The following is a 24014-nucleotide window of genomic DNA, read 5'->3' as shown; positions in this document are numbered from 1 at the left end:
GCCTACCTGCCTTCACCCGAGCGTCGGGGCCGCCTGCCGGCCTGCACGCGAGCGTCGGGGCCGCCTACCTGCCTTCACCCGAGCGTCGGGGCCGCCTGCCGGCCTGCACGCGAGCGTCGGGGCCGCCTGCCGGCCTGCACGCGAGCGTCGGGGCCGCCTGCCGGCCTGCACGCGAGCGTCGGGGCCGCCTGCCGGCCTGCACGCGAGCGTCGGGGCCGCCTGCCGGCCTGCACGCGAGCTTCGGGGCCGCCTGCCGGCCTGCACGCGAGCGTCGGGGCCGCCTACCTGCCTTCACCCGAGCGTCGGGGCCGCCTGCCGGCCTTCACCCGAGCGTCGGGGCCGCCTGCCGGCCTGCACGCGAGCGTCGGGGCCATCTGCCGGCCTGCACGCGAGCGTCGGGGCCGCCTGCCGGCCTGCACGCGAGCGTCGGGCCGCCTGCCTGCCTGCACGCGTGCGTCGGGCCGCCTGCACGGGAGCGTCGGGGCCGCCTGCCTGCCTGCACGCGAGCTTCGGGCTGCCTGCACGCGAGCGTCGGGGCCATCTGCCGGCCTGCACGCGAGCGTCGGGGCCATCTGCCGGCCTGCACGCGAGCGTCGGGGCCACCTGCCGGCCTGCACGCGAGCGTCGGGCCGCCTGCCTGCCTGCACGCGTGCGTCGGGCCGCCTGCACGGGAGCGTCGGGGCCGCCTGCCTGCCTGCACGCGAGCTTCGGGCTGCTTGCACGCGTGCGTCGGGCCGCCTGCCGGCCTGCACTCGAGCGTCGGGCCGCCTGCCGGCCTGCACCCGAGCGTCGGGGCCGCCTGCCTGCCTTCACCCGAGCGTCGGGGCCGCCTGCCGGCCTGCACGCGAGCGTCGGGGCCGCCTACCTGCCTTCACCCGAGCGTCGGGGCCGCCTGCCGGCCTGCACGCGAGCGTCGGGGCCGCCTACCTGCCTTCACCCGAGCGTCGGGGCCGCCTGCCGGCCTGCACGCGAGCGTCGGGGCCGCCTGCCGGCCTGCACGCGAGCGTCGGGGCCGCCTGCCGGCCTGCACGCGAGCGTCGGGGCCGCCTGCCGGCCTGCACGCGAGCTTCGGGGCCGCCTGCCGGCCTGCACGCGAGCGTCGGGGCCGCCTACCTGCCTTCACCCGAGCGTCGGGGCCGCCTGCCGGCCTTCACCCGAGCGTCGGGGCCGCCTGCCGGCCTGCACGCGAGCGTCGGGGCCGCCTGCCGGCCTGCACGCGAGCGTCGGGGCCGCCTGCCGGCCTGCACGCGAGCGTCGGGGCCGCGTGCCGGCCTGCACGCGAGCGTCGGGGCCGCCTGCCGGCCTGCACGCGAGCGTCGGGGCCGCCTGCCGGCCTTCACGCGAGCTTTGGGCCGCCTGCCTGCCTTCACGCGAGCGTCGGGGCCGCCTGCCGGCCTGCACGCGAGCGTCGGGGCCGCCTGCCGGCCTGCACGCGAGCGTCGGGGCCGCCTGCCGGCCTGCACGCGAGCGTCGGGGCCGCCTGCCGGCCTGCACGCGAGCGTCGGGGCCGCCTGCCTGCCTTCACGCGAGCTTCGGGCCGCCTGCCTGCCTTCACGCGAGCTTCGGGCCGGCCGCCTGCCTGCCTTCACGCCAGCGTCGGGGCCGCCTGCCTGCCTTCACGCCAGCGTCGGGGCCACCTGCCTGCCTGCACGCGAGCTTCGGGCCGCCTGCCTACCTGCCTGCACGCGAGCGTCGGGTCGCCTGCCTGCCTGCACGCGAGCGTCGGGCTGCCTGCACGCGAGCGTCGGGTCGCTTGCACGCCCGCCTGACTGCCTGCACGCGAGCGTCGGGCCGCTTGCACGCCGGGCTGCCTGCCTGCACGCGAGCGTCGGGCCACCTGCCGGCCTGCACGCGAGCGTCGGGGCCATCTGCCGGCCTGCACGCGAGCGGCGGGGCCACCTGCCGGCCTGCACGCGAGCGTCGGGCCGCCTGCACGGGAGCGTCGGGGCCGCCTGCCTGCCTGCACGCGAGCTTCGGGCTGCCTGCACGCGTGCGTCGGGCCGCCTGCCTGCCTGCACGCGAGCGCCGGGCTGCCTGCCCGCGAGCGTCGTGCCGCCCACCTGCCTGCACGCGAGCGTCGGGCCGCCTGCCGGCCTGCACGCGTCGTGCCGCCTGCCTGCCTGCACGCGAGCGTCGGGGCCGCCTGCCGGCCAGCACGCGAGCGTCGGGGCCACCTGCCGGCCTTCACGCGAGCGTCGGGGCCGCCTGCCGGCCTGCACGCGAGCGTCGGGGCCACCTGCCGGCCTGCACGCGAGCGTCGGGGCCGCCTGCCGGCCTGCACGCGAGCGTCGGGGCCGCCTGCCGGCCTGCACGCGAGCGTCGGGGCCGCCTGCCGGCCTGCACGCGAGCGTCGGGGCCGCCTGCCGGCCTGCACGCGAGCGTCGGGCCGCCTGCCCGTCTTCACGCGAGCGTCGGGCCGCCTGCCTGCACGTGAGCTTCGGGCCGCCTGCCTGCCTTCACGCGAGCGTCGGGGCCGCCTGCCTGCCTGCACGCGAGCGTCGGGGCCGCCTGCACGCGAGCTTCGGGCCGCCTGCCTACCTGCCTGCACGCGAGCGTCGGGCCACCTGCCTGCCTGCACGCGAGCGTCGGGCCGCCTGCCTGCCTGCACGCGAGCGTCGGGCTGCCTGCACGCCCGCCTGACTGCCTGCACGCGAGCGTCGGGCCGCTTGCACGCCGGGCTGCCTGCCTGCACGCGAGCGTCGGGCTGCCTGCACGCGAGCGTCGGGCCACCTGCCGGCCTGCACGCGAGCGTCGGGGCCATCTGCCGGCCTGCACGCGAGCGTCGGGGCCACCTGCCGGCCTGCACGCGAGCGTCGGGCTGCCTGCCTGCCTGCACGCGTGCGTCGGGCCGCCTGCACGGGAGCGTCGGGGCCGCCTGCCTGCACGCGAGCGCCGGGCCGTCTGCCCGCGAGCGTCGGGGCCGCCTGCCGGCCTGCACGCGAGCGTCGGGGCCGCCTGCCCGTCTGCACGCGAGCGTCGGGGCCGCCTGCAGGCGAGCATCGGGGCCGCCTGCCCGTCTTCACGCGAGCGTCGGGCCGCCTGCCTGCACGTGAGCTTCGGGCTGCCTGCCTGCCTTCACGCGAGCGTCGGGGCCGCCTGCCTGCACGCGAGCGTCGGGTCGCCTGCCTGCCTGCCTGCCCGCCCGCGAGCGTCGTCCCGCCTGCCTGCACGCGAGCGTCGGGCCGCCTGCCGGCCTGCACGCGAGCGTCGGGGCCGCCTGCCGGCCTGCACGCGAGCGTCGGGGCCACCTGCCGGCCTGCACGCGAGCGTCGGGCCGCCTGCCTGCCTGCACGCGTGCGTCGGGCCGCCTGCACGGGAGCGTCGGGGCCGCCTGCCTGCCTGCACGCGAGCTTCGGGCTGCCTGCACGCGTGCGTCGGGCCGCCTGCCGGCCTGCACGCGTGCGCCGGGCCGCCTGCCTGCCCGCCCGCCTGCCCGCGAGCGTCGTGCCGCCCGCCTGCCTGCACTCGAGCGTCGGGCCGCCTGCCGGCCTGCACCCGAGCGTCGGGGCCGCCTGCCTGCCTTCACCCGAGCGTCGGGGCCGCCTGCCGGCCTGCACGCGAGCGTCGGGGCCGCCTACCTGCCTTCACCCGAGCGTCGGGGCCGCCTGCCGGCCTGCACGCGAGCGTCGGGGCCGCCTACCTGCCTTCACCCGAGCGTCGGGGCCGCCTGCCGGCCTGCACGCGAGCGTCGGGGCCGCCTGCCGGCCTGCACGCGAGCGTCGGGGCCGCCTGCCGGCCTGCACGCGAGCGTCGGGGCCGCCTGCCGGCCTGCACGCGAGCGTCGGGGCCGCCTGCCGGCCTGCACGCGAGCTTCGGGGCCGCCTGCCGGCCTGCACGCGAGCGTCGGGGCCGCCTACCTGCCTTCACCCGAGCGTCGGGGCCGCCTGCCGGCCTTCACCCGAGCGTCGGGGCCGCCTGCCGGCCTGCACGCGAGCGTCGGGGCCATCTGCCGGCCTGCACGCGAGCGTCGGGGCCACCTGCCGGCCTGCACGCGAGCGTCGGGCCGCCTGCCTGCCTGCACGCGTGCGTCGGGCCGCCTGCACGGGAGCGTCGGGGCCGCCTGCCTGCCTGCACGCGAGCTTCGGGCTGCCTGCACGCGAGCGTCGGGGCCATCTGCCGGCCTGCACGCGAGCGTCGGGGCCATCTGCCGGCCTGCACGCGAGCGTCGGGGCCACCTGCCGGCCTGCACGCGAGCGTCGGGCCGCCTGCCTGCCTGCACGCGTGCGTCGGGCCGCCTGCACGGGAGCGTCGGGGCCGCCTGCCTGCCTGCACGCGAGCTTCGGGCTGCTTGCACGCGTGCGTCGGGCCGCCTGCCGGCCTGCACTCGAGCGTCGGGCCGCCTGCCGGCCTGCACCCGAGCGTCGGGGCCGCCTGCCTGCCTTCACCCGAGCGTCGGGGCCGCCTGCCGGCCTGCACGCGAGCGTCGGGGCCGCCTACCTGCCTTCACCCGAGCGTCGGGGCCGCCTGCCGGCCTGCACGCGAGCGTCGGGGCCGCCTACCTGCCTTCACCCGAGCGTCGGGGCCGCCTGCCGGCCTGCACGCGAGCGTCGGGGCCGCCTGCCGGCCTGCACGCGAGCGTCGGGGCCGCCTGCCGGCCTGCACGCGAGCGTCGGGGCCGCCTGCCGGACTGCACGCGAGCTTCGGGGCCGCCTGCCGGCCTGCACGCGAGCGTCGGGGCCGCCTACCTGCCTTCACCCGAGCGTCGGGGCCGCCTGCCGGCCTTCACCCGAGCGTCGGGGCCGCCTGCCGGCCTGCACGCGAGCGTCGGGGCCGCCTGCCGGCCTGCACGCGAGCGTCGGGGCCGCCTGCCGGCCTGCACGCGAGCGTCGGGGCCGCGTGCCGGCCTGCACGCGAGCGTCGGGGCCGCCTGCCGGCCTGCACGCGAGCGTCGGGGCCGCCTGCCGGCCTTCACGCGAGCTTTGGGCCGCCTGCCTGCCTTCACGCGAGCGTCGGGGCCGCCTGCCGGCCTGCACGCGAGCGTCGGGGCCGCCTGCCGGCCTGCACGCGAGCGTCGGGGCCGCCTGCCGGCCTGCACGCGAGCGTCGGGGCCGCCTGCCGGCCTGCACGCGAGCGTCGGGGCCGCCTGCCTGCCTTCACGCGAGCTTCGGGCCGCCTGCCTGCCTTCACGCGAGCTTCGGGCCGGCCGCCTGCCTGCCTTCACGCCAGCGTCGGGGCCGCCTGCCTGCCTTCACGCCAGCGTCGGGGCCACCTGCCTGCCTGCACGCGAGCTTCGGGCCGCCTGCCTACCTGCCTGCACGCGAGCGTCGGGTCGCCTGCCTGCCTGCACGCGAGCGTCGGGCTGCCTGCACGCGAGCGTCGGGTCGCTTGCACGCCCGCCTGACTGCCTGCACGCGAGCGTCGGGCCGCTTGCACGCCGGGCTGCCTGCCTGCACGCGAGCGTCGGGCCACCTGCCGGCCTGCACGCGAGCGTCGGGGCCATCTGCCGGCCTGCACGCGAGCGGCGGGGCCACCTGCCGGCCTGCACGCGAGCGTCGGGCCGCCTGCACGGGAGCGTCGGGGCCGCCTGCCTGCCTGCACGCGAGCTTCGGGCTGCCTGCACGCGTGCGTCGGGCCGCCTGCCTGCCTGCACGCGAGCGCCGGGCTGCCTGCCCGCGAGCGTCGTGCCGCCCACCTGCCTGCACGCGAGCGTCGGGCCGCCTGCCGGCCTGCACGCGTCGTGCCGCCTGCCTGCCTGCACGCGAGCGTCGGGGCCGCCTGCCGGCCAGCACGCGAGCGTCGGGGCCACCTGCCGGCCTTCACGCGAGCGTCGGGGCCGCCTGCCGGCCTGCACGCGAGCGTCGGGGCCACCTGCCGGCCTGCACGCGAGCGTCGGGGCCGCCTGCCGGCCTGCACGCGAGCGTCGGGGCCGCCTGCCGGCCTGCACGCGAGCGTCGGGGCCGCCTGCCGGCCTGCACGCGAGCGTCGGGGCCGCCTGCCGGCCTGCACGCGAGCGTCGGGGCCGCCTGCCGGCCTGCACGCGAGCGTCGGGCCGCCTGCCCGTCTTCACGCGAGCGTCGGGCCGCCTGCCTGCACGTGAGCTTCGGGCCGCCTGCCTGCCTGCACGCGAGCGTCGGGGCCGCCTGCACGCGAGCTTCGGGCCGCCTGCCTACCTGCCTGCACGCGAGCGTCGGGCCACCTGCCTGCCTGCACGCGAGCGTCGGGCCGCCTGCCTGCCTGCACGCGAGCGTCGGGCTGCCTGCACGCCCGCCTGACTGCCTGCACGCGAGCGTCGGGCCGCTTGCACGCCGGGCTGCCTGCCTGCACGCGAGCGTCGGGCTGCCTGCACGCGAGCGTCGGGCCACCTGCCGGCCTGCACGCGAGCGTCGGGGCCATCTGCCGGCCTGCACGCGAGCGTCGGGGCCACCTGCCGGCCTGCACGCGAGCGTCGGGCTGCCTGCCTGCCTGCACGCGTGCGTCGGGCCGCCTGCACGGGAGCGTCGGGGCCGCCTGCCTGCACGCGAGCGCCGGGCCGTCTGCCCGCGAGCGTCGGGGCCGCCTGCCGGCCTGCACGCGAGCGTCGGGGCCGCCTGCCCGTCTGCACGCGAGCGTCGGGGCCGCCTGCAGGCGAGCATCGGGGCCGCCTGCCCGTCTTCACGCGAGCGTCGGGCCGCCTGCCTGCACGTGAGCTTCGGGCTGCCTGCCTGCCTTCACGCGAGCGTCGGGGCCGCCTGCCTGCACGCGAGCGTCGGGTCGCCTGCCTGCCTGCCTGCCCGCCCGCGAGCGTCGTCCCGCCTGCCTGCACGCGAGCGTCGGGCCGCCTGCCGGCCTGCACGCGAGCGTCGGGGCCGCCTGCCGGCCTGCACGCGAGCGTCGAGGCCGCCTGCCGGCCTGCACGCGAGCGTCGGGGCCGCCTGCCGGCCTGCACGCGAGCGTCGGGGCCGCCTGCCGGCCTGCACGCGAGCGTCTGGGCCGCCTGCCAGCCTGCACGCGAGCGTCGGGCCACCTGCCTGCCTGCAGGCGAGCATCGGGGCCGCCTGCCCGTCTTCACGCGAGCGTCGGGCCGCTTGCCTGCACGTGAGCTTCGGGCCGCCTGCCTGCCTTCACGCGAGCGTCGGGGCCGCCTGCCTGCACGCGAGCGTCGGGTCGCCTGCATGCGAGCGTCGGGCCAGCTGCCTGCCTGCACGCGAGCGTTGGGGCCGCCTGCACGCGAGCGTTGGGGCCGCCTGCACGCGAGCTTCGGGCCGCCTGCCTACCTGCCTGCACGCGAGCGTCGGGCCACCTGCCTGCCTGCACGCGAGCGTCGGGCCGCCTGCCTGCCTGCACGCGAGCGTCGGGCTGCCTGCACGCCCGCCTGACTGCCTGCACGCGAGCGTCGGGCCGCTTGCACGCCGGGCTGCCTGCCTGCACGCGAGCGTCGGGCTGCCTGCACGCGAGCGTCGGGCCACCTGCCGGCCTGCACGCGAGCGTCGGGGCCATCTGCCGGCCTGCACGCGAGCGTCGGGGCCACCTGCCGGCCTGCACGCGAGCGTCGGGCTGCCTGCACGCGTGCGTCGGGCCGCCTGCACGGGAGCGTCGGGGCCGCCTGCCTGCCTGCACGCGAGCTTCGGGCTGCCTGCACGCGTGCGTCGGGCCGCCTGCCTGCCTGCACGCGAGCGCCGGGCCGCCTGCCTGCCTGCCCGCGAGCGTCGTGCCGCCCGCCTGCCTGCACGCGAGCGTCGGGCCGCCTGCCGGCCTGCACGCGAGCTTCGGGCTGCCTGCACACGTGCGTCGGGCCGCCTGCCTGCGAGCGTCGGGCCGCCTGCCTGCCTGCACGCGAGCGCCGGGCCGCCTGCCCGCGAGCGTCGTGCCGCCCGCCTGCCTGCACGCGAGCGTCGGGGCCATCTGCCGGCCTGCACGCGAGCGTCGGGGCCATCTGCCGGCCTGCACGCGAGCGTCGGGGCCACCTGCCGGCCTGCACGCGAGCGTCGGGGCCACCTGCCGGCCTGCACGCGAGCGTCGGGCCGCCTGCCTGCCTGCACGCGTGCGTCGGGCCGCCTGCACGGGAGCGTCGGGGCCGCCTGCCTGCCTGCACGCGAGCTTCGGGCTGCCTGCACGCGTGCGTCGGGCCGCCTGCCTGCCTGCACGCGAGCGCCGGGCTGCCTGCCCGCGAGCGTCGTGCCGCCCGCCTGCCTGCACGCGAGTGTCGGGCCGCCTGCCGGCCCGCACGCGAGCGTCGGGGCCGCCTGCCGGCCCGCACGCGAGCGTCGGGGCCGCCTGCCGGCCTGCACGCGAGCGTCGGGGCCGCCTGCCGGCCTGCACGCGAGCGTCGGGGCCGCCTGCCGGCCTGCACGCGAGCGTCGGGCCACCTGCCTGCCTGCAGGCGAGCGTCGGGCCGCCTGCCTGCACGTGAGCTTCGGGCCGCCTGCCTGCCTTCACGCGAGCGTCGGGCCGCCTGCCTGCCTGCACGCGAGCGTCGGGGCCGCCTGCCTACCTGCCTGCACGCGAGCGTCGGGCCACCTGCCTGTCTGCACGCAAGCGTCGGGCCGCCTGCCTGCCTGCACGCGAGCGTCGGGCTGCCTGCACGCCCGCCTGACTGCCTGCACGCGAGCGTCGGGCCGCTTGCACGCCGGGCTGCCTGCCTGCACGCGAGCGTCGGGCTGCCTGCACGCGAGCGTCGGGCCACCTGCCGGCCTGCACGCGAGCGTCTGGGTCACCTGCCGGCCTGCACGCGAGCGTCGGGCTGCCTGCACGCGTGCGTCGGGCCGCCTGCACGCGAGCGTCGTGCCGCCAGCCTGTCTGCACGCGAGCGTCGGGGCCGCCTGCCGGCCTGCACGCGAGCGTCGGGGCCGCCTGCCCGTCTGCACGCGAGCGTCGGGGCCGCCTGCAGGCGAGCATCGGGGCCGCCTGCCCGTCTTCACGCGAGCTTCGGGCCGCCTGCCTGCCTTCACGCGAGCGTCGGGGCCGCCTGCCTGCACGCGAGCGTCGGGTCGCCTGCCTGCCTGCCTGCCCGCGAGCGCCGGGCCGCCTGCCCGCGAGCGTCGTCCCGCCTGCCTGCACGCGAGCGTCGGGCCGCCTGCCGGCCTGCACGCGTCGTGCCGCCTGCCTGCCTGCACGCGAGCGTCGGGGCCGCCTGCCGGCCTGCACGCGAGCGTCGAGGCCGCCTGCCGGCCTGCACGCGAGCGTCGGGGCCGCCTGCCGGCCTGCACGCGAGCGTCGGGGCCGCCTGCCGGCCTGCACGCGAGCTTCGGGCTGCCTGCACGCGTGCGTCGGGCCGCCTGCCTGCGAGCGTCGGGCCGCCTGCCTGCCTGCACGCGAGCGCCGGGCCGCCTGCCCGCGAGCGTCGTGTCGCCCGCCTGCCTGCACGCGAGCGTCGGGGCCATCTGCCGGCCTGCACGCGAGCGTCGGGGCCATCTGCCGGCCTGCACGCGAGCGTCGGGGCCACCTGCCGGCCTGCACGCGAGCGTCGGGCCGCCTGCCTGCCTGCCTGCACGCGTGCGTCGGGCCGCCTGCACGGGAGCGTCGGGGCCGCCTGCCGGCCTGCACGCGAGCGTCGGGGCCGCCTGCCGGCCTGCACGCGAGCGTCGGGGCCGCCTGCCGGCCTGCACGCGAGCGTCGGGGCCGCCTGCCGGCCTGCACGCGAGCGTCGGGGCCGCCTGCCGGCCTGCACGCGAGCGTCGGGGCCGCCTACCTGCCTTCACCCGAGCGTCGGGGCCGCCTGCCGGCCTTCACCCGAGCGTCGGGGCCGCCTGCCGGCCTGCACGCGAGCGTCGGGCCCGCCTGCCGGCCTGCACGCGAGCGTCGGGGCCGCCTGCCGGCCTGCACGCGAGCGTCGGGCCGCCTGCCGGCCTGCACGCGAGCTTCGGGCTGCCTGCACGCGTGCGTCGGGCCGCCTGCCTGCGAGCGTTGGGCCGCCTGCCTGCCTGCACGCGAGCGCCGGGCTGCCTGCCCGCGAGCGTCGTGCCGCCCGCCTGCCTGCACGCGTCGTGCCGCCTGCCTGCCTGCACGCGAGCGTCGGGCCGACTGCCTGCCTGCACCCGAGCGTCGGGCCGACTGCCTGCCTGCACCCGAGCGTCGGGCCGACTGCCTGCCTGCACGCGAGCGTCGGGCCGACTGCCTGCCTGCACGCGAGCGTCGGGCCGACTGCCTGCCTGCACGCGTCGGGCCGACTGCCTGCCTGCACGCGTCGGGCCGACTGCCTGCCTGCACGCGAGCGTCGGGCCGACTGCCTGCCTGCACGCGTCGGGCCGACTGCCTGCCTGCACGCGTCGGGCCGACTGCCTGCCTGCCAACGGCGGGCTGCCTATCTGCCTGCTAGTGTGCACCTGTCTGCCTTTCTGTCTCTCATTTTCTGGTTGGATCTGTCTGTCTCCTCTGTCATTGGGAGATCCATCTGTCTGTGTCTCTCTCTGTGTGTGGGTAGACCCGCCTGTCTGTCTCTCTCTCTCTGTGTAGACCCGTCTGTCTGTCTTTCTCGCTCTCTTTGTGGGTAGATATGTTAGTCTGTCTCTGTCTGTGGGTAGATCCGACTGACTTCTCTGTCTGCGGGTACCTCTGTCTGTCTCTGGGTAGACCCGTCTGACACTCTTTGTTGGTAGACCCATCTGTCTGCCTCTCTGTGGGTAGATATGTCTGTCTCTCTTGTCTCTGGGTAGATGTGTCTGTCTCTCTTGCCTCAGGGTAGATGTGTCTGTCCATCTTGTCTCTGGGTCGATGTGTCAGTCCATCTTGTCTCTTGGTAGATGTGTTTACCTCTCTTGTCTCTGGGTAGATCCGTCTGTGTGTCTCCACCTGTGGGTAGATGCATCTGTCTCTCTCCATCTGTGTGCTTGTGGGCTGATGTGACACGCCACATCCATTGGTACAGTTAGAATAAATTTGAAGATTGTTGCAATAAATTGGTTCATGTACCCAGTTAAGTAATGCAGGTTTTAGTGGATCTGCCTAATGATTTTGGTCTTTTTTTGATTGTCTTGTTGATCCAGTTCATTCAGTGGAACATTCATAAGAGCGGAGTCAAGGTTTCCGAGTGTGGAGTACAGTCGGATGCTATTGGCCCATTTGTACTATCCGGGTACAGCGGGTATAAACAAGTGCAAGTGCCCCGTGGAAGATTGTTTGCATTTGACTCTGAGGGGCACTATGTACTCACTTGTTCCTCTGGTGGTGGAATCATTCAGAAGGTAAGACACCATTCCATCCACATTTGTGATGGGAGCTCAACTTACCTTAATTTCACCCACTATCCTGCTTACTTCCCTCTTCTGAAAGACTGATTTCATACTGAGATACAATTTCCTTGTTGCTGAGTGACCTCTGCACTCCAGCCCTGTGGCCATTCCTTCAACCTCTGCCACTCCAGCCCTGTGGCCATTCCTTCAACCTCTGCCACTCCAACCCTGTGGCGATTCCTTCAACCTCTGCCACTCCAACCCTGTGGCCATTCCTTCAACCTCTGCCACTCCAGCCCTGTGGCCATTCCTTCAACCTCTGCCACTCCAACCCTGTGGCCATTCCTTCAACCTCTGCCATTCCAACCCTGTGGCCATTCCTTCAACCTCTGCCACTCCAGCCCTGTGGCCATTCCTTCAACCTCTGCCACTCCAGCCCTGTGGCCATTCCTTCAACCTCTGCCACTCCAGCCCTGTGGCCATTCCTTCAACCTCTGCCACTCCAGCCCTGTGGCCATTCCTTCAACCTCTGCCACTCCAACCCTGGGGCCATTCCTTCAACCTCTGCCACTCCAACCCTGGGGCCATTCCTTCAACCTCTGCCACTCCAGACCTGTGGCCATTCCTTCAACCACTGCCACTCCAGCCCTGTGGCCATTCCTTCAACCTCTGCCACTCCAACCCTGTGGCCATTCCTTCAACCTCTGCCACTCCAACCCTGTGGCCGTTCCTTCTATATAAATCTGGATAGTGCATGTGGCAGATTGTCTCACTACAATCAGCATCATAGCTGAGTCACTCGAATGACATGTGCTTCTAATAAGGGTAACCGTGGGGCAGCACGATAGCACAAGTGGATAGCACTGGCTTCACAGGGTTCCAGGGTCCCAGGTTCGATTCCCTGCTGGGTCACCGTGCGGAATCTGCACATCCTCCCCGTGTGTGCGTGGGTTTCCTCCGGGTGCTCCGGATTCCTCCCACAGTCCAAATATGTGCAGTTTAGGTGGATTGGCCATGATAAATTGCCCTTAGTGAGCAAAAAAAAGGTTAGGAGGATAGGCGATAGGGTGGAAGTGCGGGTCAGTGTAGACTCGATGGGCCGAATCGTCTCCTGCACTGTATGTTCTATATATGTTCTACGTTCTCACATAGCCTCCAAGACTAGGGTTTCTGATTGTCTTTTCTCCCCCTCCCATATCATAGGTACTGAGCCTAATTATAACATTTCAATTGCTTAATTAATTAGGGCAGGAGAATGGGCCTACGTAGGGTGCTCTTTCAGAATGCCGGTGCAGACCCGATGCGCTGAATGGCCTCCTTCTGCACTGTAGGTATTCTAATCTACTTGGCCTGGCTATGATCAGCACCTTCTAATCTAGCCTTTAATTTTGAATTATTTCAGTGTTATGATTCCCATGATGTCGAATTACTCGTGATCAGTGAATTGTGCAGAGCTTGGTTCTGAGCCCCTCAGTAATATTACGTTCAGTTCTGAGCACCACATTTTGGGACACAAAGAACAAAGAAAATTACAGCACAGGAACAGTCCCTTCGGCCCTCCCAGCCTGCGCCGATCCAGATCCTTTATCTAAACCTGTCTTCTATTTTACAAGGATCTGTTTCCCTCTGTTTCCCGCCCGTTCATATATCTATCTAGATGCATCTTAAATGATGCTATCGTGCCCGCCTCTACCACCTCCGCTGGCAAAGCGTTCCAGACACCCACCACCCTCTGCGTAAAAACGTTTCCACGCACATCTCCCTTAAACTTTCCCCCTCTCACCTTGAAATCGTGACCCCTTGTAATTGACACCCCTGCTCTTGGAAAAAGCTTGTTGCTATCCACCCTGTACATACCTCTCATAATTTTGTAGACCTCAATCAGGACCCCCTCAACCTCCGTCTTTCCAACGAAAACAATCCTAATCTACTCAACCTTTCTTCATAGCTAGCGCCCTCCATACCAGGCAACATCCTGGTGAACCTCCTCTGCACCCTCTCTAAAGCATCCACATCCTTCTGGTAATGTGGCGACCACAACTGCACGCAGTATTCCAAATGTGGCCTAACCAAAGTCCTATACAACTGTAACATGATCTGCCGACTCTTGTACTCAATACCCTGTCCGATGAAGGCAAGCATGCTGTATGCCTTCTTGACCACTCTTATCGAATTGCGTTGCCACCTTCAAGGTACAATGGACCTGAACTCCCAGATCTCTCTGTACATCAAGTTTCCTCAGGACTCTTCCATTCACCGTATAGTCCGCTCTTGAATTAGATCTTCCAAAATGCATCACCTCGCATTTGCCTGGATTGAACTCCATCTGCCATTTCTCTCCCCAACTCTCCAATCTATCTATATTTTGCTGTATTCTCTGACAGTTCTCCTCGCTATCTGCAACTCCACCAATCTTAGTATCATCTGCAAACTTGCTAATCAGACCACCTTTACCTTCAGCCAGATCATTTATGTATATCACAAACAACAGTGGTCCGAGCACGGATCCCTGTGGAACACCACGAGCCACCTTTCTCCATTTTGAGACACCTCCTTCCACCACTACTCTGTCTCCTGTTGCCCAGCCAGTTCTTTATTCATCTAGCTAGTACACCCTGAACCCCATACAACTTCATTTTTTCCATCAACCTGCCAAGGGAAACATTATCAAACGCCTTACTTAAGTCTTAAGGGAAAACAGCAGCAGCCAGAGCAGTGGCACCACGGCTGGCTCTGATGTTCAGAAGGGAGGATCAAAGCGCAGAAGAGCAATAGTAATAGGGGACTCTATAGTCAGGTGCACAGATAGGCGCTTCTGTGGACGTGAAAGAGACTCCAGGATGGTATGTTGCCTCCCTGGTGCCAGGGTCCAGGATGTCTCCGAACGGGTAGAGGGCATCTGAAGGGGGAGGGCAAACAGGCAGAGGTCGTTGTACATATTGGTACTAACGACATAGGCAGGAAGGGGCATGAGGTCCTGCAGCAGGAGTTCAGGGAGCTAGGCAGAAAGTTAAAAGACAGGACCTCTAGGGTTGTAATCTCGGGATTACTCCCTGTGCCACGTGCCAGTGAGGCTAGAAATAGGAAGATAGAGCAGCTGAACACGTGGCTAAACAGCTGGTGTAGGAGGGAGGGTTTCCGTTATCTGGACCACTGGGAGCTCTTCCGGGGCAGGTGTGACCTGTATAAGAAGGACGGGTTGCATCTAAACTGGAGAGGCATAAAAATCCTGGCCGCGAGGTTTGCTAGTGTCACACGGGAGGGTTGAAACTAGTATGGCAGGGGGGTGGGCACGGGAGCAATAGGTCAGAAGGTGAGAGCATTGAGGGAGAACTAGGGAATAGGGACAGTGGGGCTCTGAGGCAGAGCAGACAGGGAGAAGTTGCTGAACACCGGGTCTGGTGGCCTGAAGTGCATATGTTTCAATGCAAGAAGTATTACGGGTAAGGCGGATGAACTTAGAGCTTGGATTAGTACTTGGAACTATGATGTTGTTGCCATTACAGAGACCTGGTTGAGGGAAGGGCAGGATTGGCAGCTAAACGTTCCAGGATTTAGATGTTTCAGGCGGGATATAGTGGGATGTAAAAGTGGTGGTGGAGTTGCGCTACTGGTTAGGGAGAATATCACAGCTGTACTGCGGGAGGACACCTCAGGGGGCAGTGAGGCTATATGGCAGCAGGGGCATGGGAACCTGGATTGTAGTTTTAGGGTAAGGGAGAATGAGAGTATAGAGGTCAGGAGCACAGATTTGACGTCGCAGGAGGGGGCCAGTGTTCAGGTAGGTGGTTTGAAGTGTGTCTACTTCAATGCCAGGAGTATACGAAATAAGGTAGGGGAACTGGCAGCATGGGTTGGTACCTGGGACTTCGATGTTGTGGCCATTTCGGAGACATGGATAGAGCAGGGACAGGAATGGATGTTGCAGGTTCCGGGGTTTAGGTGTTTTAGTAAGCTCAGAGAAGGAGGCAAAAGAGGGGGAGGTGTGGCGCTGCTAGTCAAGAGCAGTATTACGGTGGCGGAGAGGATGCTAGATGGGGACTCATCTTCCGAGGTAGTATGCGCTGAGGTTAGAAGCATGAAAGGAGAGGTCACACTGTTGGGAGTCTTCTATAGGCCTCCAAATAGTTCTAGGGATGTAGAGGAAAGGATGGCGAGGATGATCCTGGATAAGAGCGAAAGTAACAGGGTAGTTATTATGGGAGACTTTAACTTTCCAAATATTGACTGGAAAAGATACAGTTAGAGTACATTAGATGGGTCATTTTTTGTACAGTGTGTGCAGGAGGGCAATATGTTGACAGGCCAACAAGAGGCGAGGCCACGTTGGATTTGGTTTTGGGTAATGAACCAGGCCAGGTGTTGGATTTGGAGGTAGGAGAGCACTTTGGGGACAGTGACCACAATTCGGTGACGTTTACGTTAATGATGGAAAGGGATAAGTATACACCGCAGGGCAAGAGTTATAGCTGGGGGAAGGGCAATTATGATGCCATTAGACGTGACTTGGGGGGGATAAGGTGGAGAAGTAGGCTGCAAGTGTTGGGCACACTGGATAAGTGGAGCTTGTTCAAGGATCAGCTACTGCGTGTTCTTGATAAGTATGTACTGGTCAGGCAGGGAGGAAGGCGTCGAGCGAGGGAACCGTGGTTTACCAAAGAAGTGGAATCTCTTGTTAAGAGGAAGAAGGAGGCCTATGTGAAGATGAGGTGTGAAGTTTCAGTTGGGGCGATGGATAGTTACAAGGTAGCAAGGAAGGATCTAAAGAGAGAGCTAAGACGAGCAAGGAGGGGACATTAGAAGTATTTGGCAGGTAGGATCAAGGAAAGCCCAAAAGCTTTCTATAGGTATGTCAGGAATAAGCGAATGATTAGGGAAAGAGTAGGACCAGTCAAGGACAGGGATGGGAAGTCGTGTGTGGAGTCTGAAGAGATAGGCGAGATACTAAATGAATATTTTTCGTCAGTATTCACTCAGGAAAAAGATAATGTTGTGGAGGAGAATGCTGAGACCCAGGCTAATAGAATAGATGGCATTGAGGTACGTAGGGAAGAGGTGTTGGCAATTCTGGACAGGCTGAAAATAGATAAGTCCCCGGGTCCTGATGGGATTTATCCTAGGATTCTCTGGGAGGCCAGGGAAGAGATTGCTGGACCTTTGGCTTTGATTTTTATGTCATCATTGGCTACAGGAATAGTGCCAGAGGACTGGAGGATAGCAAATGTGGTCCCTTTGTTCAAAAAGGGGAGCAGAGACAACCCCGGCAACTATAGACCGGTGAGCCTCACGTCTGTAGTGGGTAAAGTCTTGGAGGGGATTATAAGAGACAAGATTTATAATCATCTAGATAGGAATAATATGATCAGGGATAGTCAGCATGGCTTTGTGAAGGGTTGGTCATGCCTCACAAACCTTATTGAGTTCTTTGAGAAGGTGACTGAACAGGTAGACGAGGGTAGAGCAGTTGATGTGGTGTATATGGATTTCAGCAAAGCGTTTGATAAGGTTCCCCACGGTAGGCTATTGCAGAAAATACGGAGGCTGGGGATTGAGGGTGATTTAGAGATGTGGATCAGAAATTGGCTAGCTGAAAGAAGACAGAGGGTGGTGGTTGATGGGAAATGTTCAGAGTGGAGTTCAGTTACAAGTGGAGGACCACAAGGATCTGTTCTGGGGCTGTTGCTGTTTGTCATTTTTATCAATGACCTAGAGGAAGGCGCAGAAGGGTGGGTGAGTAAATTTGCAGACGATACTAAAGTCGGTGGTGTTTTCGATAGTGTGGAAGGATGTAGCAGGTTACAGAGGGATATAGATAAGCTGCAGAGCTGGACTGAGAGGTGGCAAATGGAGTTTAATGTAGAGAAGTGTGAGGTGATTCACTTTGGAAGGAATAACAGGAATGCGGTATATTTGGCTAATGGTAAAGTTCTTGGAAGTGTGGATGAGCAGAGGGATCTAGGTGTCCATGTACATAGATCCCTGAAAGTTGCCACCCAGGTTGATAGGGTTGTGAAGAAGGCCTATGGAGTGTTGGCCTTTATTGGTAGAGGGATTGAGTTCCGGAGTCAGGAGGTCATGTTGCAGCTGTACAGAACTCTGGTACGGCCGCATTTGGAGTATTGCGTACAGTTCTGGTCACCGCATTATAGGAAGGACGTGGAGGCTTTGGAGCGGGTGCAGAGGAGATTTACCAGGATGTTGCCTGGTATGGAGGGAAAATCTTATGAGGAAAGGCTGATGGACTTGAGGTTGTTTTCGTTGGAGAGAAGAAGGTTAAGAGGAGACTTAATAGAGGCATACAAAATGATCAGGGGGTTAGATAGGGTGGACAGTGAGAGCCTTCTCCCGCGGGTGGAAATGGCTGGCACGAGGGGACATAGCTTTAAACTGAGGGGTAATAGATATAGGACAGAGGTCAGAGGTAGGTTCTTTACGCAAAGAGTAGTGAGGCCGTGGAATGCCCTACCTGCTACAGTAGTGAACTCGCCAACATTGAGGGCATTTAAAAAGTTTATTGGATAAACATATGGATGATAATGGCATAGTGTAGGTTAGATGGCTTTTGTTTCGGTGCAACATCGTGGGCCGAAGGGCCTGTACTGCGCTGTATCGTTCTATGTTCTATATGGGTAGAGATCAGGAATAAGAAGGGTGCAGTCACAATGTTGGGGGTTTACTACAGGCCTCCCAACAGCCAGCGGGAGATAGAGGAGCAGATAGGTAGACAGATTTTGGAAAAGAGTAAAACAACAGGGTTGTGGTGATGGGAGACTTCAACTTCCCCAATATTGACTGGGACTCACTTAGTGCCAGGGGCTTAGACGGGGTGGAGTTTGTAAGGAGCATCCAGGAGGGCTTCTTAAAACAATATGTAGACAGTCCAACTAGAGAAGGGGCGGTACTGGACCTGGTACTGGGGAATGAGCCCGGCCAGGTGGTGGATGTTTCAGTAGGGGAGCATTTCGGGAACAGTGACCACAATTCAGTAAGTTTTAAAGTACTGGTGGACAAGGATAAGAGTGGTCCTAGGATGAATGTGCTAAATTGGGGGAAGGCTAATTATAACAATATTAGGCGGGAACTGAAGAACATAGATTGGGGGCGGATGTTTGAGGGCAAATCAACATCTGGCTTTCAAGTATCAGTTGAAAGGAATTCAGGACCGGCATGTTCCTGTGAGGAAGAAGGATAAATACGGCAATTTTGGGGAACCTTGGATAACGAGAGATATTGTAGGCCTCGTCAAAAAGAAAAAGGAGGCATTTGTCAGGGCTAAAAGGCTGGGAACAGACGAAGCCTGTGTGAAATATAAGGAAAGTAGGAAGGAACTTAAGCAAGGAGTCAGGAGGGCTAGAAGGGGTCACGAAAAGTCATTGGCAAATAGGGTTAAGGAACATCCCAAGGCTTTTTACACGTACATAAAAAGCAAGAGGGTAGCCAGGGAAAGGGTTGGCCCACTGAAGGATAGGCAAGGGAATCTATGTGTGGAGCCAGAGGAAATGGGCAAGGTACTAAACGAATACTTTGCATCAGTATTCACCAAAGAGAAGAAATTGGTAGATGTTGAGTCTGGAGAAGGGTGTGTAGATAGCCTGGGTCACATTGAGATCCAAAAAGACGAGGTGTTGGGTGTCTTAAAAAATATTAAGGTAGATAAGTCCCCAAGGCCTGATGGGATCTACCCCAGAATACTGAAGGAGGCTGGAGAGGAAATTGCTGAGGCCTTGACAGAAATCTTTGGATCCTCACTGTCTTCCGAAGGACTGGAGAATAGCCAATGTTGTTCCTCTGCTTAAGAAGGGTAGCAAGGACAATCAGGGAACTACAGGCCGGTGAGCCTTACTTCAGTGGTAGGGAAATTACTGGAGAGAATTCTTCGAGACAGGATCTACTCCCATTTGGAAGCAAATGGACGTATTAGTGAGAGGCAGCATGGTTTTGTGAAGGTCGTGTCTCACTAACTTGATAGAGTTTTTCGCGGAGGTCACTAAGCTGATTGATGCAGGTAGGGCAGTGGATGTTGCATATAGGGACTTCAGCAAGGCCTTTGACAAGGTCCCTCATGGTAGACTAGTACAAAAGGTGAAGTCACACGGGATCAGGGGTGAGCTGGCAAGATGGATACAGAACGGGCTAGGTCATAGAAGGCAGAGAGTAGCAATGGAAGGATGCTTTTCTAATTGGAGAGCTGTGACCAGTGGTGTTCCACAGGGATCAGTGCTGGGACCTTTGCTGTTTGTAGTATATATAAATGATTTGGAGGAAAATGTAACTGGTCTGATTAGTAAGTTTGCAGACGACACAAAGGTTGGTGGAATTGCAGATAGCGATGAGGACTGTCGGAGGATACAACAGGATTTAGATTATTTGGAGACTTGGGCGGAGAGATGGCAGATGGAGTTTAATCTGGACAAATGTGAGGTAATGCATTTTGGAAGGTCTAATGCAGGTAGGGAATATACAGTGAATGGTAGAACCCTCAAGAGTATTGAAAGTCAAAGAGATCTAGGAGTACAGGTCCACAGGTCACTGAAAGGGGCAACACGGGTGGAGAAAGTAGTCAAGAAGGCATACGGCATGCTTGCCTTCATTGGCCAGGGCATTGAGTATAAGAATTGGCAAGTCATGTTGCAGCTGTGTAGAACCTTAGTTAGGCCACACTTGGGGTATAGTGTTCAATTCACACCAGAAGGATGTGGAGGCTTTAGAGAGGGTGCAGAAGAGATTTACCAGAATGTTGCCTGGTATGGAGGGCATTAGCTATGAGGAGCGGTTGAATAAACTCGGTTTGGTCTCACTGGAACGAAGGAGATTGAGGGGCGACCTGATAGAGGTCTACAAAATTATGAGGAGCATAGACAGAGTGGATAGTCAGAGGCTTTTCCCCAGGATAGAGGGGTCAATTACTAGGGGGCATAGGTTTAAGGTGAGAGGGGCAAGGTTTAGAGTAGATGTACGAGGCAAGTTTTTTATGCAGAGGGTAGTGGGTGCCTGGAACTCGCTACCGGAGGAGGTGGTGGAAGCAGGGACGATAGTGACATTTAAGGGGCATCTTGACAAATACATGAATAGGATGGGAATAGAGGGATACGGACCCAGGAAGTGTAGAAGATTGTAGTTTAGTCGGGCAGCATGGTCGGCACGGGCTTGGAGGGCCGAAGGGCCTGTTCCTGTGTTGTACAGCACGGTAGCATTGTGGATAGCACAATTGCTTCACAGCTCCAGGGTCCCAGGTTCGATTCCGGCTTGGGTCACTGTCTGTGCGGAGTCTGCACATCCTCCCCGTGTGTGCGTGGGTTTCCTCCGGGTGCTCCGGTTTCCTCCCACAGTCCAAAGATGTGCAGGTTAGGTGGATTGGCCAGGATAAATTGCCCTTCGTGTCCAAAATTGCCCTTAGTGTTGGGTGGGGTTACTGGGTTATGGGGATAGAGTGGAGGTGTTGACCTTGGGTAGGGTGCTCTTTCAAAGAGCCGGTGCAGACTCGATGGGCCAAATTGCCTCCTTCTGCACTGTAAATTCTATGATATGACATCTACAGCCCTTCCCTCATCAATTAACTTTGTCACTTCTGGATGGTCTTGGGAGTGGGTGCAGCACAGATTATCCCCGTAACCCAATACTGGGGCTAAAATGGTTAAATTATGAGGACAATTTCTGCCTTCCCTTCACTTGAAAGCTGAAGTAATCTAAAATGGTAAAATCATTTGATATAGAAACAATTACCTCTTGTTCGAGAGCCCAAAACAAGGGCACATTGATTCCCTTAAAAGACTGATTCTGGGGGTTAGTTCAAAGTTTCAGGGCTGATGATGCATATTTGTCGGGTAAGGATATTAAAGAATATGGAGCAATGGCTCGACAGATCTGTATCTTTATAGGAGAACAGGCTCGGGGCTGAATGATGCCCTGGTCCTCTACCCCAAGCATTGTGTCGGGGCTGATTTGTCCTGTCTCGAGATGGAATTACCCTGTGATCTATTGGGATATGTAAATTAGAATGACACCAGCCAATACCTTTGGCCATCTTCTATGAGCCACACATGGCCCTCACTTCCCACGATAGAGCAGTGGAACAGGCTTGGTCTGGGTGTGAAAGGCAGGGGCCGGCAGTGGAATATGTGAAGTCCAAAATGGCTAGGCAGTGGGAAGCACAAGCTGAAGCCATGGAATAGAGAGCAGGTAAATGGTCAGCGAGGAGAAGGAAACGAGAGAATTTTAAAGTTCAATTTTAATTTAAAGGGGTTCTTGGCTGCACTCTTAAAATCCTTAGATTTTGGGAAGCAATTAGCTAAAAGCACAACCTCAGAACACATTCAAGATATGCAGCTGACTCGTTGGTTCTGACAAAATGGAGCTTTCTATGGATATCGGCCATTAGCTGTCCTTTTTTTGTTCTGAGCAGTGCCGTGGCTCTGTGCTGCTCAACAAGTGATACAAGTGCTTACATTGTCACTGGGATCTATGTACACTCTGCTACCCAGCGCATGGTGGCAGGATAATGAAGTCTGTGTAAACTGCAATAGCCAGCATATAGTGACAGTATCATGTAGTCCAGTGTTTTCAAACTTTTTTTTTGAGACCCATTTTTACCAGCCGGCCGACCTTCGCGACCCACGCCGGCCGACCTTCGCGACCCACGCCGGCCAACCATCGCGGCCCACGCCGGCCGGCCTTCGCGGCCCAGATGTAGTCTGTGTACATTCTGGTTATCTTCATGTGCGGGAAGTGTGTCCAGCTTCAGCTCCTGTTAGACCGCATGATGGCCCTGGAGTGGCGGACTCACTTTGTAGCATCCGCGATGCTGAGGAGGTCGTGGATAGCACATTCAGTGAGTTGGTCACACCGCAGATTAGGATTGGTGAGGGAGACGGGGAATGGGTGACCAAAAGGCAGAGAAAGAGCAGGAAGGCAGTGCAGGTGTCCCCTGTGGTCATCTCCCTCCAAAACAGGTATACCGTTTTGGATACTGTTGGGGGAGATGACTCACCAGGGGAAGGCAGTAGTAGTCAGGCTCATGGCACCGTGGCTGGCTCTGCTGCACAGAAGGGCGGGAAAAAGACTGGCAGGGCTATAGTCATAGGGGATTCAATTGTAAGGGGAGTAGACAGGCGTTTCTGTGGTCGAAAACGAGACTCCCGAATGGTATGTTGCCTCCCGGGTGTACGAGTCAGGGATGTCTCAGATCGGCTGCAGGACATACTGAAGGGGGAGGGTGAACAGCCAGTTGTCGTGGTGCATAGAGGCACCAACGATATAGGTAAAAAACAGGATGAGGTCCCACAATCAGAATTTAGGGAGGTAGGAGATAAGTTAAAAAGTAGGACTTCAAAGGTAGTAATCTCAGGATTGCTACCAGTGCCACGAGACAGTCAGAGTAAAAATTCAAGAATAGGCAGGATGAATGCGTGGCTTGAGAGATGGTCCAGGAGGAAGGGGTTCAGATTTTTGGGACATTGGAACCGGTTCTGGGGGCGGTGGGACCATTACAAATCGGATGGTCTACACCTGGGCAGGACTGGAACCAATGTCCGAGGGGGTGCTTTTGCTAACACTGTTGGGGAGGTTTTAAACTAATGTGGCAGGGGGATGGGAACCAGATAAGGAAGTTAGAGGTCAGTAAAGAGGCAGCAACTAAAGCCAGTAAAGTACTAGATAATAAACTCAATGTGACTAAGGGGAAGAGTAGACAGGGAAGAGATGATGAACGCAAAGGGACAGGTGGTCTGAGGTGCATTTGTTTTAATGTGAGAAGTGTAGCAGGTAAGGCAGATGAATTTAGGGCTTGGATGAGTACCTGGGAATATGATGTTATTGGTATTACTGAGACTTGGTTGAGGGACGGGCAAGACTGGCAACTAAATATCCCAGGGTATAGATGCTTCAGGAGGGATAGAGAGGGAGCTAAAAGGGCTGGAGGAGTTGCATTACTGGTCAGAGATTTCACAGCTGTGATTAAGGAGGGCACGATGGAGGATTCGAGCACTGAGGCAATGTGGGTAGAGCTAAGAAATAGGACGGGTGCAGTAACATTGTTGGGACTTTACTACAGGCCTCCCAAAAGCGAGCGTGAAGTAGAGATACAAATATTTAGACAGATTATAGAAAAATGTGGGAGCAATAGGGTGGTCGTGATGGGAGATTTTAACTTCCCCAACATTGAATGGGATTCATGTAGTGTTGGAGGCGTCGATGGAGCAGAATTTCTAAGGAGCATCCAGGAGAATTTTTTAGAGCAGTATGTAAATAGTCCAACTCGGGAAGGGGCCATACTGGACCTGGTATTGGGGAATGATCCCAGCCAGGTGGTTGAAGTTTCAGTCGGTGATTACTTTGGGAATAGCGATCACAATTCCATAAGTTTTAGAATACTCATGGACAAAGACGAGAGTGGTCCTAAAGGAAGAGTGCTAAATTGGGGAAAGGCCAAGTATAACAAAATTCGGCAGGAGCTAGGGAATGAAATGAAATGAATGAAAATCGCTTAATGTCACAAGTAGGCTTCAAATGAAGTTACTGTGAAAAGCCCCTAGTCGCCACATTCCGGCGCCTGTTCGGGGAGGCTGTTACAGGAATCGAAACGTGCTGCTGGCCTGCCTTGGTCTGCTTTGAAAGCCAGCGATTTAGCCCTGTGCTAAACAGCCCAGCTAAACAATGTGGATTGGGAGCAGCTGTTTAAGGGTAAATCCACATTTAAAATGTGGGAGTTTTTTAAGGAAAGGCTGATTAGAGTGCAGGACAGACATGTCCCTGTGAAAATGCGGGATAGAAATGGCAAGATTAGGGATCCATGGATGACGGGTGGAATTGAGGCTAGCTAAGATGAAAAAGGAAGCATACATAAGATCGAGGCGACTTAAAACTGATGAAGCTTTGGAGGAATATCAGGAAAGTAGGACAAATCTCAAACGCGCAATAAAGAGGGCTAAA

General features: G+C 61.6%; 1 protein-coding gene across 1 annotated transcript in view; it reads left to right on the top strand.

Annotated features, from left to right (window-relative positions):
• The window catches only part of wdr91 (WD repeat domain 91), a 160187-nt gene that overhangs the window by 126977 nt on the left and 9196 nt on the right, over nucleotides 1-24014 (top strand). The window contains exon 15 of the mRNA XM_072484210.1: nucleotides 10902-11099. Within this exon, the coding sequence (XP_072340311.1) occupies nucleotides 10902-11099 (198 nt within the window). The remainder of the gene's footprint in view (nucleotides 1-10901; nucleotides 11100-24014) is intronic.

This window comes from Scyliorhinus torazame, chromosome 19 (genome assembly GCF_047496885.1).
Source record: "Scyliorhinus torazame isolate Kashiwa2021f chromosome 19, sScyTor2.1, whole genome shotgun sequence".
Taxonomy (NCBI): Eukaryota; Metazoa; Chordata; class Chondrichthyes; order Carcharhiniformes; family Scyliorhinidae; genus Scyliorhinus; species Scyliorhinus torazame.
The sequence above is the reverse complement of the archived record's forward strand: the minus strand, read 5'-3'. Positions and strand labels throughout refer to the sequence as shown.